At 36.7% G+C, this 21559-nt stretch overlaps 1 protein-coding gene across 2 annotated transcripts in view; it reads right to left on the reverse strand.

Moving 5' to 3' along the window:
* lypla1 (lysophospholipase 1) overlaps positions 1–21242 on the reverse strand; it is a 41492-nt gene extending 20250 nt beyond the window's left edge. For both annotated transcript variants that reach the window (XM_052603160.1, XM_052603159.1), the window contains exons 1-7: positions 21088–21242; positions 20894–20970; positions 20753–20784; positions 20564–20629; positions 1858–1905; positions 1719–1789; positions 966–1039 (exon numbers count right to left, since the gene is read on the reverse strand). In XM_052603160.1, coding sequence (XP_052459120.1) covers positions 966–1039; positions 1719–1789; positions 1858–1905; positions 20564–20629; positions 20753–20784; positions 20894–20947 — 345 coding nt within the window. In that variant the 5' untranslated portion in view covers positions 20948–20970; positions 21088–21242. The remainder of the gene's footprint in view (positions 1–965; positions 1040–1718; positions 1790–1857; positions 1906–20563; positions 20630–20752; positions 20785–20893; positions 20971–21087) is intronic.
* Between the last annotated feature and the right edge of the window lie 317 nt (positions 21243–21559).

Here is a 21559-nt window from a genome sequence, read left to right on the forward strand (position 1 = left end):
AGGTCCATGGAGCATGGCCTGGAGGAGAAGCTCTCACTGTCACCCTCAAATCTTCCAGAGCATTAGCTAGTGGTCTACTGCTCGTGGCAGAAAAACCGGGATGGGTATTGACAGAGCAGTCTGCTCCTTTCCCTTTAAGAATGAAGAGATGCGATTGCAGCATTGCCATGGTCATGCACTCCTGAGCCGATGTTGTGATTTCCATTATAGTAGCATTCCTGTATGTGTTGCAGTGCCGTCTAAGGGCCCGAAGATCACGGCATCCAGGATGGTTTTCCGGCCTTGACCTTCACGCACAGAGATTCTCTTGTTCCAGATTCTCTGAATATTTGGATTATATTATGCAATGTAGATGATGATGACTTCAAACTCATTGCAATTTTTCTGAGAAACTCCTTTCTGATATTGCTCCAGTTTTTTTCGCCGCAGCATTGGGGGATCCTCTGGCCAACTTGACTTCTGAGAGACACTGCCACTCTGAGAGGCTCTTTTTATACCCAATCATGTTGCCAATTGACCTAATAAGTTGCAAATCGGTCCTCCAGCTATTCCTTATATGTACATTTAACTTTTCCGGCCTCTTATTGCTACCTGTCCCAACATTTTTGGAATGTGTAGCTCTTATGAAATCCAAAATGAGCCAATATCAAAATGTCTCACTTTCAACATTTGATATGTTATCTATATTGTATTGTGAATAAAATATAAGTTTATGAGATTTGTAAATTATTCCATTCCTTTTTTTACTCACAATTTGTACAGTGTCCCAACTTGCTTGGAATCAGGTTTGTATTAATACATTTATATAACAAAACTTATTATGATGACAATGTTTATCAATTATAGTTGATGGTAGTGGTCCTGACAGAAATATAGTTTTTTTCATATATAATCTTTTTCTCTTTTTTTAAACCAGTTTTTAAATTAAGTTTTCAAAGTAAGTAAAAAAAACTGATTTGCTTTACCTGAGAGAACCCTCCCAACACAATTCTATGAGATGGAATACCATTCTTAACTTCTTGATCAATCAGTGCTTTGACTGTGGACAAATTAAAACAACAGTTTACAAATTTAATGGCAGATACAGTATTCTGTTGTTACTCTTACCCCTCTTTCACACCGCAAATGTGAGCGGTGCGCGAGCAGTGCATATTTCTTTCGGTGTCCATGTTAATCAATGAGTGCATTCACACCAGCAGCAGGAGCCACGCATGAGCATCAAGCAGGAGCATAGCGTGCAGCAGGGGTTTTGGTGTCTGGTCTATTTTTGCTGTGCTGCTCACGATCAATTAAATTGAAAGCACAGTTTTGATGGACAAAATAAATATGATTTAACACAAAACGTGCTCAAAATGCACAGAATAAGCATCTAAAGAGTTTTAACAACAATGCCAATGTCTAGTGTTTTAACAATTATGCCAGAAAAGAAAATTAAGTATAACAAATATGTATTTACCAATTTAAACTTTTTAATTAATTGTTTTTGGGGGAAAGTATGGTGTATTATTATAAAAACAAAAATGTTGAAAGAATTTACCCATTGTTTGACATGGTTATATTGTCTGCCGAACATGCTTTGCAGCCGCTGCTGTGATGCTACTTATACGCTTCCAGTGTGAATACTCGCGAGAGTCTGCTGCTGCAGTGACGATGTAGTTGCGCGCTCACACTTGCGGTGTGAAAGAGGGGTGAAACTGCAGTTTCATATTATACTTAACTGCTTTCAGCAGCTCTTTTAATTCCGTTTTCATCTTCTTCGGCATCAGGATTAAGACTAACTATGTCAAACCTAAAAGTAACAAACTTTTAATGAGTGAAAACATAAAAAGCGCTTGAAAAAAAGTGTTCACAACTCACCAGGAAGGCATTGCCATGTTCATGTTGAGAGTGACGGGCGTTACAGGTCTTTCATGGTCAGTTGCATAAAAATAAAAAAAAGGTGGAACAGAGGTAAATAAAAGTCAAAATATATATGGGTCATTCCTACTATGCAGTACGTGGCACAGTGGGATAGTAAGGCATCAACTGGTATGTATACTTCAAAATCTTGAAGTAAGTAGTGAGACATCCATGTAATTTTTGATTTTTTTTTTTAATCTAGATTAATCTCACTGTAATCTTGAAATAAATCTAGATTAAAATTGCTCATTCGAATTCTGCCGAAGGCATTCAGAATATGTGTGTTACCCAAATAAAATTGACAAACAGTAAGTCTTTGAGAAGGGGTTTATCAAGCTAGGTGGTGCATTAGAAAATGGGCTCATCTCCTGTTTCCAAAATGCATCACAAAGTGCTTGAAAAAGCTGTAAACTAATTCAACATTGCAAAAGGTGCAAACAACCTTAAGCCTGTTTCACACATACTCCGTCTGCAGTGCATATGCGTTGCATATTTATTTACGCACCCATGTTAACGGATTTCAGTTGCGTTCCAGGAGAGTTGCGTCTGCAGCAGTACCGAGTAGCGAACTGCAAACGCGGACTGCATACGGACTGCAGATGGAGTATGTGAGAAACAGGTGTGAGCAGGGCCGTAGCTGGGGTCAGCGGGGACCCGGTGAAGGTTGTACCAGTGGGCCATGTTTGAATTTTTTTATTTATTTATTTGTGCTATTTAAACAATGTTTAAGTTTTTTGTTTTCAAGTTTTTAGGTGTCAAGGTACAGAAACCAAATAATTAAATGTAAAATAGCACTGGATAGTCTTCAATGTAAAAATGAAATATACAATCAAACCTACATTTATTCAGACACCTTCAACATTTCTCACATTATTGCAGTTTTGCTATATATATCAAAAATTATATCTGGTGTCTGAATAATTTTTTGTTTGACTGTTAAAACTACAAAGTAATTCAGTCAAGAGCAGTGAGCGATTTTCATTTTCATTTTCTTGGATTAACATTACAGCAGCCAGTAGCTAAATTATGTGTGGTCACTTTAAGAGACGATGAACGCATCCAATATAACACACATCCCATTTTTTTCCTCAACTGTTTACTTTCACTTAAGAAATAACTGACAGTTTTTTCGAGCATAATTTCCAAGGTGGATATTTTGACATATTTTGTATGTATTTGTCGTTACAAGAGCAAAAATAAGCAAATTCGATGTTCAAGCGTTTTGAGACGCCTTTCTCTGCGTGAGCCCTGAACACCAGAATACCGCGAATACTGAATCAGGCTCTTTCACATCTTTTTGTTTGTTCAAACTGCGATTTGTATTTGTTCATTCAGGTGCAGAAGGGACTTCGAGGAGAACTTTGCTGAAGAGAGCTCAGTTCAGTGTCGCTGTCCGTGATATGCGGCTCTCGATCTCTCTCGTGCGCACAGAATACAGCGCGCGAGTAACCAGCTACTCTGTTCAGCTTTTCCACATCTTGTTTTTGGATGCTTTAATGTTTAAATCGACAAGCGGTAAGGCTTAAAAACGTGTGAAAAAGATAAGCTTTTGTGACGATGCGCAGCAGTGGCCCGTCAACTCTCCTGAGCATCTTTTTAGGCTGGCCTCAGCCAGTCGGTTATATAAAATATCAAGGTGAAAGTCATCATAGCTTGCTTAGTATAGACCCAGCTCCCAACCCAACTTTGAGAATAGATTAACGGCAATATTTTTTTTATCGCCCGATAAGAGTCTCACGTTAACGCAGCACGTTAACGCCAATAACGGCCCACCACTAATTATTATATAACTATTTATTCTTTAAATCTCAAATAATGAGTGGATAATGATTGCAGGATTGCAGCAATTAGCAAGAGAGAAATAACAAGTTATCCTTGTTAACGGAATAATGTTAATATGTGAATCAAGTGTAGCCGATCACGTTCTCAATGGCACACAAAGCCATGTGGCTTTCAACTGTGCTCAGCAGTGGTCATTTTAATTAGCTCAGCATGAAAAGAACTGAGTCAGTCCTTGGTAGTGCAACTGAAGTAAACAATCAGCTATGGGTGGTTTAGGCATTGCCAAAAGATTTCTGGGATAAAGTTGTGGACAGGCAAAAGATATGAGATGGATTAAAAAAAAAAAAACTTGTAAAGGCTTCATCAATGCTTAGAAGCAAAGTAAAGTATATTATTAAGAAGTGAAAGGTATTTGGTACAGCACAGTCCCTCCCTGGTTCAGGACATGGCTCCAAAGTGAGTGAAAGAGCAAGGAGGAAACTGATCAGAGAGGTGGTTATATCTTGCTATGGGTGTGTTTTTATCAGCAGCAGCGACAGAAGCACTTTTTAGAATAGAAGAATAAATGGATTTGGCAAATTACCATCAGATTCTTAAAAAAATCTGACACACTCTGCCAGAAAGTTATTAATGGAAAGAAGGTTCTAGATCTAGATCTAGTCTAGATGTGGTTAAAGACATATCCCAAAAGAATAAAGGCTGTAACTAAAGCAAAAGGTGGTTCAACAAAATACTGACTAGAACCCTGCATTTCAGTCCCGGCCCAATGGCCCCGACTTTTATACATCCCTGGGGCCGGGCTTCAAGCCATTTTTCACGTTATAATCCAGATGCGGGCTGGGTCTCGGCCTGTTTTAGGCTTCTCCTTATTTTTATATTTTAGACATCCTTAAAGACATGCATCCATCAATTAGTGATGAAAAAAGAAAAAAATTATAGAGCTGATGGAAACAACACGAGAGTATCCCGTTTAGTAGTAATATGTGCAGCTGAACAGTTCTGTCTTCATATGTATGCAATAGGCTTAAGCTAGCCACAAAGCACCAGCAAAAGTAATTACCATAAATGTGTCTGGGGAAATAGTAAGGCGATATTTGAATAGTTTACTAATAAACTAGTGTTTCCTGAGTCTGTCTCACAACGATGAAGTTGCCGATCCTGACTCACCATCTCCTCAGACATGCCTTAAGAGAGAAGTGCATCTTATCAGATTATGAATATTACATTACATTATTCATTTAGCTGACGCTTTTATCCAAAGCGACTTACAATTGCTATATATGTCAGAGGACCAACTAGGGGTTAAATGTCTTGCTCAGGGACACATTGGTGTCTCACAGTGGATTTGAACCTGAGTCTCTCACACCAAAGGCATGTGTCTTATCCACTGTTTGTTTTCTTTATTTTACAAAAGCACAACGTTTTGTTGATATTGTGAGTGTACACAAATAAATGTAGACCCTTTGCAGATACAAAATAAAATAATTATCACTCTGGCACCTCCATGTCCTGCAAAGCATCTCTGCACAAACTATTGGACATTTATCTAGGTTTAAATGTTAAAACATTGTTATATGCTTTAACTGTTTTATGTCTATAGATTTTATTTTAAGCAAGTCGAGATAATTTAAGAAGGCTAAATTGATCAAACATAGGCTCACTGTTTGCCGTCGGTCGCTTGGTCATTACTTAAAAATATTACTTTTCAATTACAACATCATGGCTGCGTAGTAGAAGGATCGGGGTACTGAAATGTCCAGCCTGCAGTTCAGATCTTTCACCCAATGATCACTTAAAATGCTCCAAACGTTTTTTCTAAACTACATTTTAAAAAAGAAACGAAATAATCACTTTGCTATATTACATACAAAATTGAACAAAATTTAACCTGTTGTGTAAAACCCTAAAGAAGCTTTGTTTGTAAGCCTATCTTATACATATATATATATACAGTCTTGTTCAAAATAATAGCAGTACAATGTGACTAACCAGAATAATCAAGGTTTTTAGTATATTTTTTATTGCTACGTGGCAAACAAGTTACCAGTAGGTTCAGTAGATTCTCAGAAAACAAACAAGACCCAGCATTCATGATATGCACGCTCTTAAGGCTGTGCAATTGGGCAATTAGTTGAAAGGGGTGTGTTCAAAAAAATAGCAGTGTCTACCTTTGACTGTACAAACTCAAAACTATTTTGTACAAACATTTTTTTTTCTGGGATTTAGCAATCCTGTGAATCACTAAACTAATATTTAGTTGTATGACCACAGTTTTTTAAAACTGCTTGACATCTGTGTGGCATGGAGTCAACCAACTTGTGGCACCTCTCAGCTGTTATTCCACTCCATGATTCTTTAACAACATTCCACAATTCATTCACATTTCTTGGTTTTGCTTCAGAAACAGCATTTTTGATATCACCCCACAAGTTCTCAATTGGATTAAGGTCTGGAGATTGGGCTGGCCACTCCATAACATTAATTTTGTTGGTTTGGAACCAAGACTTTGCCCGTTTACTAGTGTGTTTTGGGTCATTGCCTTGTTGAAACAACCATTTCAAGGGCATGTCCTCTTCAGCATAGGGCAACATGACCTCTTCAAGTATTTTAACATATGCAAACTGATCCATGATCCCTGGTATGGGATAAATAGGCCCAACACCATAGTAGGAGAAACATGCCCATATCATGATGCTTGCACCTCCATGCTTCACTGTCTTCACTGTGTACTGTGGCTTGAATTCAGAGTTTGGGGGTCGTCTCACAAACTGCCTGTGGCCCTTGGACCCAAAAAGAACAATTTTACTCTCATCAGTCCACAAAATGTTCCTCCATTTCTCTTTAGGCCAGTTGATGTATTCTTTGGCAAATTGTAACCTCTTCTGCACATGCCTTTTTTTTAACAGAGGGACTTTGCGGGGGATTCTTGAAAATAGATTAGCTTCACACAGACGTCTTCTAACTGTCACAGTACTTACAGGTAACTCCAGACTGTCTTTGATCATCCTGGAGGTGATCATTGGCTGAGCCTTTGCCATTCTGGTTATTCTTCTATCCATTTTGATGGTTGTCTTCCGTTTTCTTCCACGTCTCTCTGGTTTTGCTCTCCATTTTAAGGCATTGGAGATCATTTTAGCTGAACAGCCTATCATTTTTTGCACCTCTTTATAGGTTTTCCCCTCTCTAATCAACTTTTTAATCAAAGTACGCTGTTCTTCTGAACAATGTCTTGAACGACCCATTTTCCTCAGCTTTCAAATGCATGTTCAACAAGTGTTGGCTTCATCCTTAAATAGGGGCCACCTGATTCACACCTGTTTCTTCACAAAATTGATGACCTCAGTGATTGAATGCCACACTGCTATTTTTTTGAACACACCCCTTTCAACTAATTCAACTAATTGCCCAATTGCACAGCCTTAAGAGCGTGCATATCATGAATGCTGGGTCTCATTTGTTTTCTGAGAATCTACTGAACCTACTGGTAACTTGTTTGCCACGTAGCAATAAAAAAATATACGAAAAACCTTGATTATTCTGGTTAGTCACATTGTACTGCTATTATTTTGAACAAGACTGTATATATATATATATATATATATATATATATATATATATATATATATTATACTTGGTGTATGTATTTTATTAAGAGTTATATGTTGGAATAATGCAAGAATTGTAATTGTGAATGTTGTATAACGAGGTACTGTTTTTTGTTTGTTTCTATTTAAGCAATTATTCTATTTATTTTGCAGTGCCACAAAAGAATGTAACATGATTGAACTACATGACTCAAGCAAAAGTAAAGAGATAATTTACTGAATCTCAATTACTGCAATGTTTGGCTATCTGTATATGCATGCTCGACACGTACAGAGGACAGAATAAGCTCACTCAGTGTTTCAAACTGCAGGAAATGTGTAAAGCTTGTAAACATTGCAAAGTAATATACATTAACCTCAGAATAACCATTTGGTGTCAATAAGCTCATCAGTGGGCTAGAAAAATAACTATAAAGAGGAGCATTTTGCTATATTTATTTGCTATTGCATTTTAATATTTTTACTTAAACTGTTGTCTAGAGGATTCAACTCCTATAAAATTTTACTAATTAAGAAAATTAGGCTGAAAGTGTAAAAGACATACACTCTTAAAAGGTTCTTCACAGAATCATTGTTGGTTCCACAAAGAACCATTCAGTCAAAGGTTCTTTAAAGAACCATCTCTTTCTCAACTTTTTATAATCTTAAGAACCTTCTTTTGCCACAAACAACCTTTTGTGAAATGTAAAGGTTTTTCAGGTCCTCATGAAACCATTTAAGCCCCATCCACATGTATGTGGTTATTTTTTAAATGGTTTGGCCATTCGTCCACACGAAAACACAAGCACCAGGTTACTGAAACGAAAAATTTTAAACTCCTATTAGGGTGAGACTAAAGCTTTTGATGCCAGAGCCTGAGCTGTTATTTCCGCCTACTTGGGGAAGTCATGGCCTAGTGGCATAATGTTACCCCCCTGCACAGCACAAATGATTGACTCAGAAAGAGTAACCCTAAGGATTTAAATCTCGGGCTGGAAATACCACGAATGAGGTGTTCTTAAGCAAGGCCCTGAACTGCTCCCCAGGCGTCGCATCATAAATGGCTGCCCACTGCTCCGTGTGTGTGTGTTCAAGCTGTGTGTGTGTTCAATGCTGAGTGTGTGCATTTTGGATGGGTTAAATGCAGAGGATGAATTCTGAGTATGGGTCACCATACTTGACTGTATGTCACGTCAATTTTTTCAGGCTTCTGATTGGCCAATATGGCTTTACGGTTGAGATTGTATCACTACCTGTTGATTTGGCATGCATTTGACAGTGCATTATAGTGTGCTTTTGACTTTTCATGTGGACAGATTTTTTTTTTTTTAACTCAAAAGACCAAAAAAGGTTTTCTATGGCACCGTGATGTTTTTAAGAGTGTATAACAACATTTACAGGATGTATTGAGGAGGAGCCCAAACTACACTCAGTGGCCAAGGGATGCTTATGGTCAATGATATTTGTACATATAATGAACAAATGGATTAAAATGTTGAACAAATAAAACTAAAAATAAAATAATAATAATAAATAAATAAATAAATCACATTTATTCTGTGGCACCTAAAATAAATATTTGGCACCTAGGTTTTTCTCTAATAAGAGCCAATGGCTTACCTAGGTTTTTCTCTAATAAGAGCCAAAGGCTCCTTAATCAAGTGGTGGGCGGTTATCGGCGTTAACGTGCTGCGTTAACGTGAGACTCTTATCAGGCGAAAAAAAAAATAATCGCCGTTAATCTATTCTCTAAGCTGGGTTGGAGTCATCATAGCTTGCTTAGTCTATACTAAGCAACCTATGATGACTTTCACCTTGATATTTTATATAACCGACCAACGCTATCTCAGGGCCAGCCTAAAAGGACTCAGGACAGTTGACGAGCCACTGCTGCGCATCATCATGAAAGCTTATCTTTTTCACATGTTTTTAAGCCTTACCGCTTGTCGATTTAAAGACTAAAGCATCCAAACACAAGACGCGGAAAAGCTGAACAGAGTAGCTGGTTACTCGCGTGCTGTGTTCGGTGCACACGCAGAGAGAGAGCCATGTATCACGGACAGCGACACTGAACCAAGCTCTCTTCTGCAAAGTTCTCCTCGAAGTCCCTCCTGCACCTGAATGAACAAATACAAATCGCAGTTTGAACAAACAAAGAGATGTGAAAGAGACCAATTCAGTACTCGCGGTGTTCTGGTGTTCAGGGCTCACGCAGAGAAAGGCAGCTCAAAACGCTTATTATTTGCTTATTGTTGCTCTTGTGCCAACAAATAAATACAAAAAGATGTCAAAATATCCACCAATGGAAATTATGCTCGAAAAAACTGTCAGTTATTTCTTAAGTGAAAGTAAACAGTTGAGGAAAAAAATGGGATGTGTATTATATAGGATGCGTTCATCATCTCTTAAAGTGGCCGCGCCTAATGCCCCGTTTCCACAGCAGGAACTTTACCCAGGAACTAGGGACTTTGGCCTGGTACTTGGTGTGTTTACACCGCAGGAACCAGGAACTAAATAAAGTTCCGGGTAAAAAAATGCCCCTCAGAAAGTCCCTGCTGGCGAGGTGGTACTTTTTCAAAGTTCCGGAACTTTCGGGGGTGGGACTTTGGCGCTAAACATGCTGATTGGTTGAGTTCACGAAGCATTGGTTGAGTTCAACCACCATTTATTTGGATCAACATTTTCAAAATATTACTGTTATTGTGTCATGAAATTTAATTTTAAAGGTATTTCAGGTGTAGTTGTTTAAAACTCAAATCTGTGGTTTATTAATAAAGACAGCGCCTGTTTAAAAATGTGTTTCGCCGGTCTCGGAGACGGTGAGCTCCACACGATCAGCGGGAGCTCAGTGATCATCTATCCGACGAGAAGCAGCCTCACCTCAGCTAGACCTTCTGATATGTGCCGCTGGCTCTGATGTCTCTTTAGTGGTTAAACATAAAATATAATTCAGCTGCGGGGTAAATCTAACAGGTTTTCTTTGGTCTGTATTCAATTTATCTAGATGTTAAAATGAAAATAAAAAAGGCAAGTCTATATAATATTTCGTTTCATTGTAATAGCTGTATATACACATATCCCTGAACTAAGTACATTTCTGCAGCTGTTATTATGTTTAAATGAAAACGAAAGGAGGCAGTGGTATTTTATATCGTTTTATTGTAAATATACTGAGAGGAAAATTGCAGTAGCCAAAGCGAGCTGAGTTCACGCAGAATTGGTTGAGTTCAAACACCATTTATTCGGATCATTTTCAAATATTACTGTTATTGTGTCATGAAATGTAATTTGAAAGTATTTCAGGCAAGAATGTAGTTGTTTAAAACTCAAATCTATGGTTTATTTATAAAGACAGCGCCTATTTAAAAATGTGTTTCACCGATCTCGTAGATGGTGAGCTCAACTTGATCAGCGGGAGCTCAGTCCTCATGTACAGTCATGCCCACAAATATTGCCACCCTTGGCAAATATGATCAAATAAGGCTGTGAAAATTAATCTGCATTGTTAATCCTTTTGATCTTTTATCTGAAAAATTCACAAAAATGTATCCTTTCATTGGATAATAAGAATTTAAAATGGGGGGAAATATCATTATGAAATAAATGTTTTTCTCTAATACACATTGGCCACAATTAAGGACACCATTTATTGAATTATTTTTTAAACCTCCATTTGCCAGTTTAACAGCTCAAAACTGTCTCCTATAATGCCTGATGAGGTTAGAGAACACCTGACAAGAGATCAGAGACCGTTCCTTCACCAAGAATCACTCCAGACCCTTCAAATTGCCAGCTTCTCCTCTTCAGTTCACTCCTCTCATTTTCTGTAAGGTTCAGGTCAGAGGACTGGAATGGCTATAGCAGAAGCTTGGTTTTGAGCTCAGTGACCCATTTCGGTGTTGTTTTGAGGTTTGAGTTTGGATTATTGTACGGTTGAAAGATCCAAACATGGCCCATTATAAGATTTCTAACAGAGTCAGTCACTTTTAGATTTTTTATCTGTTGGTATTTAATAGAATCCATGATGCCATGTGTCTAAACAAGATGTCCAGGACCTCCAGCAGAAATATAGGCCCACAACATCAAAAATACAGCTGTATATTTCATTGTACACATGGGGTACTTTTTATCCCTATTTTCACCAAACCCATCTTGAGTGTTTACTGCTAAAAAGCTCATTTTTAGTTTCATCTGATCATAGAAGCCAGTCCCATTTGAAGTTCCAGTCGTGTCTGATAACTGAATATGCTTTAGTTTGTTTCTGGATGAGCTAGGAGAATTTTTCTTGAAACCCTCCCAAACAACATGTGTTGATGTAGGTTCTGTTGGACAATTTTTTTAAAGGTTTTCTGAACCAGAAACTCAACTATTTTCTGCAATTCTCCAGCTGTGATCCTTGGAGAGTCTTTAGCCACTCAAACTGACCTCCTCACCATGCATTAGGACGACATAGACACACAACCTCTTCCAAGCAGTTTTCTAACATTTTCTGTTGATTGGAAATTCTTAATTATTGTCCTGATGGTGGAAATGGGAATTGTCACTGCTCTAGCTCTTTTCTTAAAACTTAACCAATTTGTGAAGCTCAATCATCTTTTGCTGCACATCAGAAATATATTCTTTGGTTTTTCTGATTGTGATGGATGATTAAGGGCATTTGGGCTTTGTTTTCCCTCCACTTTATATTTCTGTGAAACAGGAAGCAATGGCTGGATAATTTCATGTTTATAATCATGCTGGAGAGCTCAAAATTGTGAATATGAATGTGAATATACTTCAGAGATATTTTACTCATAAGAATTTCTAGGGGTGCCAATAATTGTGTCCAACGAGTATTTGAGAAAAACATTAATTTCATAATGATATTTCCCCTCCGTTTTAAATTCTTATTATCCAATGAAAGGATACATTCTTGTGAATTTTTTAAATAAAACATCAAAAGGATTAACAATGCAGATTAATTTTCACAGCCTTATTTGATCATATTTGCCAAGGGTGCCAATATTTGTTGGCATGACCGCAGAGAGCAGCCTCATCTCGGCTAGACCTTCTGATATGTGCCGCTGGCTCTGATGTGTCTTTAGTGGTTAAACATAAAATATAATTCAGCTGCGGGGTAAATCTAACAGGTTTTGGGAACACTTTAGAATAAGGCTCTATTAGTTAATGTTAGTTAATGTATTAATTAATATGATCATGAACATTTATTACTGTATTTATTGATCTTTGTTAATGTTAGTTCATGAAAATACAGTTATTCATTGTTAGTTCATGGCTAATTCACAGTGCATTAACTAATGTTAACAAGCATGACTTTTGATTTGATTAATGCATTAGTACATTTTTGAAATTAACATTAATTAAGATGAATAAATGCTGTATAAGGCTTGTTGTTGCTTAGTTCATGTTAACTAAAGTAGTTAACGAACATTAACTAATGGAACCCAATTCTAAAGTGTTACCCAGGTTTTCTTTGGTCTGTATTCAATTTATCTATATGTTAAAATGAAAATAAAAAAGGCAAATTTATATATTTCGTTTCATTGTAATGGCTGCATATACACATATCCCTGAACTAAGTACATTTCTGCAGCTGTTATTATGCTTAAATTAAAACCAAAAGAGGCAGTGGTATTTGATTTCGTTTTATTGTAAATATACAGAGAGGAAAATTACAGGATTCACGTCGTCGCGGACATCACACTCCCGAGTCGAATGCACAAAGTCTGAACTTCCGAGGATGCACTTCCAAAATCAGCGTACTTTTTTTTTTAAATCAGCGGTACTTGGTACTGAGTCACCAGTCTCATTTGCCTAATCTTCCCGGTACTTTACACCACGATGGAAACGCAGAAAGCAACAGGTCTGGGGGAAAAAAGTTCCTGGGAAAAAAAGTTCCTGGTACAAATCTTCCGGGTAATTTCGGTGGAAACGCGGCATAATTTAGCTACTAGCTGCTGTAATGTTAATCCAAGAAAATGAAAATCACTCACTGCTCTTGACTGAATTACTTTGTAGTTTTAACAGTCAAACAAAAAATTATTCAGACACCAGAATTTTTTTTGATGTATATAGCAAAACTGTAATAATGTGAGAAATATTGAAGGTGCCTTTGGCGACAATTTTAGCCCGACAGTACTTGCATAAAATGGATATTATATATGCATAATCTGCCTGCAGTGCATATGCAGTCCGCAGCACAGACTCATTGTGCTTTCACACAGGACGTGTTTGCAGTCTGCTACTGATCCGTGTCTGTTTAGTCCACAAACACAACATTTGTTCATTGTTTTGATTTCATATCATGTAAAAAAATTGATTTTTTTTTTTTCAGCACCGTAAGTCTTTTATCACAGAACAGTAACAATCTTTCATATAGACATTAGTTTAAACTCAATAAATATAAACAACATATTATTCATGCATTTTACTTTTAGGTTTGTATAATAAGCTGCTCAAGCGGCAAAACATTTAAACACAATAATTAGCCTACTTTTCTTGTTAAAATGTTTAAAATTAAAACACCACAGACAGAAACAGTCTCGTGCATTTTGAATTTAAATCTTTATCACAAGCAATCCCACGGGTCTTAATGAACTTTGTTTTTCTGCTTTCATAAAAGTGAACATATATATTGTTTTCCTTGTTTATCTAAAAGTGCTCTTTTTCTTGTTTTAAACCTAGCCTAAAAGATGTGACTGTGTTTCCATGTCAATCCATGTTCATTTTTCCCACGAACAATGCGCTTTCACTTTAATTCAGCGCCTGCAGCACAGCAAAAATAGACTCAGTACGTTAACAATCACTGCACTGCTGCAGAGCACCGCTCCTAGACACCTCGTGCAGCTGGAATCTGTTAATACGCACTGCAGACGGACTGTGTGAAACAGGCGTTATAACGTAACACCAGGGGTGCTTCTCAATTCTTATTGGTGCATCCTCGCTTCCTTTCCTCGTGTCTTAGCTCCACCTCTTCAGGATGTGAGGGAAGGACGCAAGGAAAAGAAGTGGGGATGGAGGACTTGAATCAAGTGAAATGATTTATCCTCACTCCGTTCAGCATTACTTCAAAGTCTGCCCTTGTGTGGTTAAAGTTTGTTAATTAAGACATTCATAATAAATATTAATAAAGCAAGATGCCCTGTTTGAAATATATGACATGCATGGTTTATTTGAAGTTAAAAGGTAAAATATAAATAAAAATTATTACAACATATGTGAAGGGGGAGGAAAAATTATACGTGCGTTACGTTAAGTCCATAAAAAAACTTCCGCATAGGATACACCTGTGTAACCTAGCTCATCGCTCCTCGATTCTCACCTACTGGTGGTGCAATTATAAGGTGTTTCTCAATGTCAAGGATACTTCCTTGGTAGGACTGATCCTTCCAAGTCACTTCCTTCAGAGGCTAGGTGAGACTCATCTGTAGCATACGGAGCACACGTAAATGGAACAGGCTAGCAAGTGCACGTAATTGAGTCATTACGTCAGTGAAAAGGTTGACATTAAATGACAGGTCCGGTTCAGTTAACCATTTGTATTTGTATAATTTACAATATCAATATGGTTGTAATTTGTACTGGCATTTAAATGTCAAACTTTACTTGTATTTACTACAGTTATAACAAATGTTTGGTAACGTAAATAAAAACCGTTAACGCTCCGCCTATGTTAATGTTCGACATTTTTGAATATTTGAACTAACGTTAGATAGCAAAGCTGCGCGCATAGGATTGTGGGTGATTTGAGAGCGCGAAGAGCGCGAAGGATACACATATGCATCCTTTCCTGTGCATGGGATATTCTTCGAACGAAGGACTTGGTCCTTGGTTGAAATTCCGAGGATCCTCGACATTGGAACAGTCCTTCGACGGATGTCGATGACGTAGCATCCTCGAAATACTGGCTTCCGAGGATCCTTCCTTGACATTGATAAACACCTATAGAATTGAGATGTCCTTCAAGATGGCTGTGCTTGATCGGTTTCTGGGTCATAGGTCGGAGGACGGAGGAGCGAGGAGGGATATTGAGAAGCACCCCAGAGCACTGCTTTTTTTTTTTTCTTTTTTTTTATTATTATTATTATTAACAAATATGTACAGAACAAAACTGTTTGCCAGGGGTACAAACATTAAAATAAATAAGGTTACAAAGAGTATACATAAAACACATTAGTTGCATAGAAATTTTTCTAGAATAGAATTTGTTTTTAAAGCCTTTGACTGTTTAAGATCATTGATGGTGGTGCTGTAATGAGATAGCTCTTGTAGAAATAGGTTAAATAATGGCTTGCTGTCAGTCCATTTTCTAATGAATGAATTATGAATGTGAAATTTTCCTAAAAATAAAACAAGTTGTACAAAGAAAATCAAGTCCTTTTCCAAATTAATGTCCTCAAAGTAAAGAAGAAAGTCCTTCTCCTGCAAATATAATGACTGTCCTGTTTTCCTTTCAAAAAAATTTTGTACATTCATCCAGAACATTTTAGTAAACACACAATGATAAAACAGATGTTCAATAGTTTCTTCATTTGAGCCACAGAAAGTACATGAATACTCAATATCAATCTTAAATTTTTCTAACGTCTTTTTTGCCGGATATATTCTGTGTATAATTCCGAAAGATACTTCTTTTATTTTATTGTTAAGACAGAATTTATTACTCATCAACCACATTTCTTTCCAATTAATATCCTTATAAAGAGATGTCCAAAATTTTTTAGCAGGAGGAGCCGTAACATTTACCAAAAGGTTTCTAATGTAATTACTTGAACATTTGTTTCTTGTAACGTCTACACTTCCCACAAAAATATTGTTAACAGGAGCTGTCACAAAAAGCTCTGTTCTGGATCCAATCATAAGCTGCAAAACATTCCTTGGAATAGCAGCAAAAACAATGTCATATTCTTTTGGTGTTACTGCAATATCAAATTTAGAAATAAATTATTCAAACAATAACAATTGACCATCCGAATTCATAAATTGTGAAACCAAAACAATACCATTACTAATCCAAGAGATTAGTACTAATTTTTGTTGTACAAAGATCTGTTTTTATACTGAATACTCCTGTTATTCCAAATGTAATAATTTGTAGGTGAGAAATTATGTTTGTACACCAGTTTCCATGACAGCAGAGCTTGCTTGTGGAAATTAGCTAATTTTACAGGCAATTTATCAGGGTTATAGTCACACTTCAACACGAAGTTGAGTCCTCCAATTGAATTAAAAATGAATTTAGGGAAAGCATTCCAAATATTATCTTCTTCTTGAATTAAATTAGTAAGCCATTTAATTTTAAATGTGTTATTTACTGTTTCAAAACAAAGAACTTCCAGACCTCCATTTTGTCTTGTGTTACATAATACCTCTTTTTTAAGATAATGACACTTATTTCTCCAGATGAAATTGAAAAGAATTGTATCTAGTTTTTTAAAAACTGTAGTAGGCATTCCCAAAGCCAGATACACATAAACAGCTCGTGATATTCCTTCAGCTTTGGACAGTAAAACTCTGCCATTTAAAGAAAGATCCCTCATTAACCACGTTAAATGTTTTTGTTATTTGCTCAACTATTGGGTCAAAGTTTAAGTTGTTATGGGATTTTTCATTTTTATCAATAACAATGCCCAAATATGTGAAGGTACTCTTCACAGGGATATTATTTATCGACGACATATTGCATTCCCTTAAAGGTAATAACACCAACTTACTTAAGTTCATTTTAAGTCCCGATACTTTTGAAAACGTCTCTATTCACTTAACCACTTTTGGAACTTCATACTCATTAACTAGAAAAATTGCTGTATCATCTGCGAGTTGTGATAATTTAAATTCTCTATCTACTGCCGTGATGCCTTTGAATGAACTTTTTTTATTGTGTAGAGACATTATTTCAGTAACAAGAAGAAATAAAAAGGGACTCAGAGGGCACCCTTGTCTTATACCCCGATGGATGTCAAATCTTGGGGTTGTGCCATGGGCCAGTCCAACAGAGCTATTACAATCTTTATAAAGTGTATTGACTGCTCTCAGAAATCTGTCTCCAAAACCAAAAACCTGTATGGCCTTAAACATAAACTGATGACTATTCGTGTCAAAAGCTTTATAAAAATCGACAAATAAAACAAAACTATCATCTGAAATATAATCATTGTAGTCAATCATGTCCAAAATTAAACGGATGATATTACAAATATTTTTCCCAGGCATAAAACCAGATTGTTCCTCCCCAATAAGATCATCTAATCCTAATTTTAATCTTTTGGCAAAGATCATTGCAAATATCTTTGCATCATTATTTAATAAACTAATTGGTCTCCAATTTTCGATACTTCATTTATCTTTCTTAGGTTTAGGAATTAATTTAATAAGGCCTTGACGAAGGGTGGGTGGTAATTCTCCTTTGTCTATGGCTTCTTCAAACACTGCAACTAAAAATGGGGCTACACTTTCACCAAATATTTTGAAAAATTCATTTATCAAGCCATCACTACCAGGAGTCTTATTGTCTTTACGGGAGCCAATACACCTTTGTACCTCTGTTAAACTAATCCTCTGGTCACAAATTGATTTAAATCCCTCATCAATACCTCTGTCTTTTTCAATACCTTTTAAAAATAAGTTAGTGTTATCTACACTTTCAGTGTTAGAAGTAGCATATAACTTTTGCTAAAAGTCAACAACATGTTGCGATATAAGATTTTGGTCTTCACACATCTGGTCATTAATTTTAAGTTTAGAGAGGGAGGATAATTCATAATTCCGTTTTTCCAGATTAAAAAAATATTTTGTACACTTTTCCCCTAACTCTAGCCATTTCTTCCTTGATCTGATAAATGCCCCTCTGGCTTTATCTTCATAGATTTTGTCTAATTCAAGTTGCAATGCTGCCAATTCTAGTTCCCTTTCAGAAAGATCTATTAATTCAGATAATATCACAATTTTGGCAATTATTTGTGTTTCATTTTCTCTTTTGGTTTTGGCAATTCTCTTTCCAGATATTATAGCTAAATTCCTAATTTCAAATTTCATTAATTCCCAACATTTACCAAAATTATTTATTGTATAAGCTTGTCTCCAGTATTTATCAATAATGTTCTGTGTTTCTTTCTTAAATTGTTTATTTTGTAGTAGTGTTTTATTTAATTTCCAATAATCTCTACTGGAGTTAATTATAAATGCAGCCATGTTGACCTTGATAATAACAGCACGGTGGTCAGTAAAAACTGCAGGCTCTATTATAACTGAATACACTCTATTTTCATTGTCTGATGAAATCAACCAGAAGTCTAAACGAGATTGTTGAGATCTATCCTTGTTTGACCAGGTATGCCTTTTGATTTGGGTTTCTGTGTCTCCATATATCAATAAGGTCCATTCTATTACAAATATTGTTTAATTCACATGCACAATTGTTCTTTGGGGGCCATCTGTCCAAAGTATTATCCAAAATAGTATTAAAATCCCCACCCCAGATAACCTTGGCATTAGGGAATGATAATAGCATCTGATTTATTTTGTCTTCTAACATAGAAAATAGAGTTTTATTAGTTTGTTTATTGTTGGATGCATATATATTAGTAATGACAAACTGAAAGTGATCAATATCCACAAGAAGAATTATCCACCTGCCATTTTTGTCTGAGAGATACTTGATAATGTTACCTTTAAATTTTCCCTGTAAAATAGCTACTCCTGCCGATCTGTTACTACCAAATGAAAACCAAACATTCTTCCCCCACTGACTCCTCCAAAATTAAACGTCATCTTCTGAAGCATGGGTTTCCTGTATAAAATAAAAGTCAGCACCTTTGTTTTGACAGTACAAAAATAAACATTTCCTCTTTAACAAGTTTTTGATACCCCTGGCATTTACAGTAAGAATAGAAATTGACATTAAGAACAAAAATAACCCCCAAAAAATAACTCTGAACAACTTTTAGTTCCTCAGCTTGAGTATTAACTGAAACTACAAGAATCACTGCACTTGTATATATCATGCCATAACAGAATATTGTGTACTTCGTAAAACTGATACATTTAGAATATAAACTCGTTAATATATCAGTACACCATCTTTCCACTCTACACTTTACCTGTCACATCATTTAATTTCTTTACCATTTACATATGCCCTATCTCCAACAAAGTAGTCTTTGTCACCCTTCTTCCTAGCTGCTTCCACCATTGGCCATAGACGACTGCAGGTGGCTCGATCAGCCGCGGTCAGATCCTCTTTGAAGTGAAGTCGGTTGTTCTTCAGGTAGTTGTTTGCCTTGGAGCCTTTCCACAGCACATCCCTGGCCGTTCTTGATATGAACTTGATGATCACTGGGCGCGGGGGCTGATCTTGTTCTCCTTCCTTGGGTCTCCCGATTCTATGAGCTACATCCACCGCTGCAACAACCATCTCAGCCTCCTCGGCAGGTAGCACTGCTCGACAGATATCTCGAACTTGCGATCTGACTTGGGCGTCAGATCGCAAGAAACACCGTGCAGGCGGATGTTATGATTGAAGCACACTTCGTAGTTTCCATGGTAGTTTCCATCTGACACAGTTCCGTTTTATCAGTTTTCATCATTAGCTTGTACGTTAGCTAATGCTATTCCCGTCGCTCTGTAATACTGCAGTTGCTGATTTAAACAGAGATAAGGTATTTTATGACAGTTTTTTTAACCTTCCAGAAGTATTCTCTAACATTGGATGGCAATGAAAGAGGTTCAAAAGAAAATTTGTGCAGTAATTCCTATAAAAATCGGCTGACTCGTTAACGTACGTGTGGACCGGTCGCCATCTTCCCGGAAGTCTGTCCATTTCACCCCAGAGCACTGCTGTGTATACCCTCACCACGCCTCGCAGTCGCTGCTTAGAAGTGCAACATTGTAAAGGGTCCGTCTGAAACAGTGTCTCGCGGCCGCAGCGCAGCATAACGTTCGTTCCAAAAGCTGAGTAAATAAATACACCGGTTTTCAGTATGAACCGGTTTACCGCCCAGCACTAACACGACATAAGATTGATAAGGAGCCACCATCATACAAATCGCCACGATTGTTCCACAATGGCAATCTTATATCTAGGACAGTCGAAAATCGTGCAGTGTGTCCCGTGCTTTAAAATATACAGTATAATATTCCAACATTATCAAATATGAGACCAATTTTGATTTAAGGATTCAAGCATATTTTCAAATATCAGGTCACAAACTATAGCATAACAGGAATAGTATAGCAGTATAGAATACACACCGATGTGCTTTATATTGAAGCTATGGATAAAAAAAATATTCAGTACTTACGCATGAGGGCAAATGTACTTGACATAAGGTGTCCTGATCCCGGCCATAGCTTCAGCCCATCCATGTCTGAAGAAAGGTAATGTAAAAGTTGGCAAAATTTAGATTAAACTAAAACTTTAGCTTAAACTAGCTTATCACAAACTTCATTCAATCATGGTATAATATACAGTTTATACATATACAGTTTACCCTGTGTCTCCCAGGCCATGGAGGAATATCACCTGAAGAAGGGAGGGGCACAACATGCAATATATAAATAAATAAATTATAAAACCAAAAATTAGAGGAATGTTGCCGTTATAGCGCTGTGCTTGTGCTGATGATACTTACCGCTGCCGTGGCTCTACAAGCAGCGGGCACAATTGCAGGCAGGAGTGCTGACATGATATTACCGCTTATAAAAGTACCTAAAGGTTTGCAATTCAGTAACAGACAGCGAAGATTCAGTAGCTCCATATCAACGGCTCACAACAATGTTTATAATTTAGCAACACAGACAGACAAACACACACACACACACTAACCGTTTCGCTCTATGGCACGTTAAACGTTGTCTATGCTTCAGGTGAGAATACAGTCTCCCCTTATGCCGTGTTACCATATAGACTGTATAGCATATTACCAGTACGTCTAATCCGAATAGTTCTTCTTCTTCTTCTTCTTCTTCTTCTATGGGATATTACGGCAGCCGGCATCCAATAAGTTGCATTGCTGCCATCTATGGATCTATTATATCATTTCACTATATCCTTTTATACAGTCCATAGTCTATTTAAAAATTTAAAAAGACTGAGTTTTCCTTTCTTGCTCACCCCTACTTCTATAATATACCAATTTCTCGCAATTCTCTGTATAGTAGTCATCTTTTCAGAAGTGAAAAAAAAAAAAAAAAAAATATATATATATATATATATATATATACCAATCAACAGTTTTTGAACAGTAAGATATTTTGTTTTTAAAGAAGTTTCTTCTGCTGGCCAAGCTTGCATTTAT

The sequence above is a fragment of the Carassius gibelio genome, chromosome A7 (assembly GCF_023724105.1).
Source record: "Carassius gibelio isolate Cgi1373 ecotype wild population from Czech Republic chromosome A7, carGib1.2-hapl.c, whole genome shotgun sequence".
NCBI classification, from domain to species: Eukaryota; Metazoa; Chordata; class Actinopteri; order Cypriniformes; family Cyprinidae; genus Carassius; species Carassius gibelio.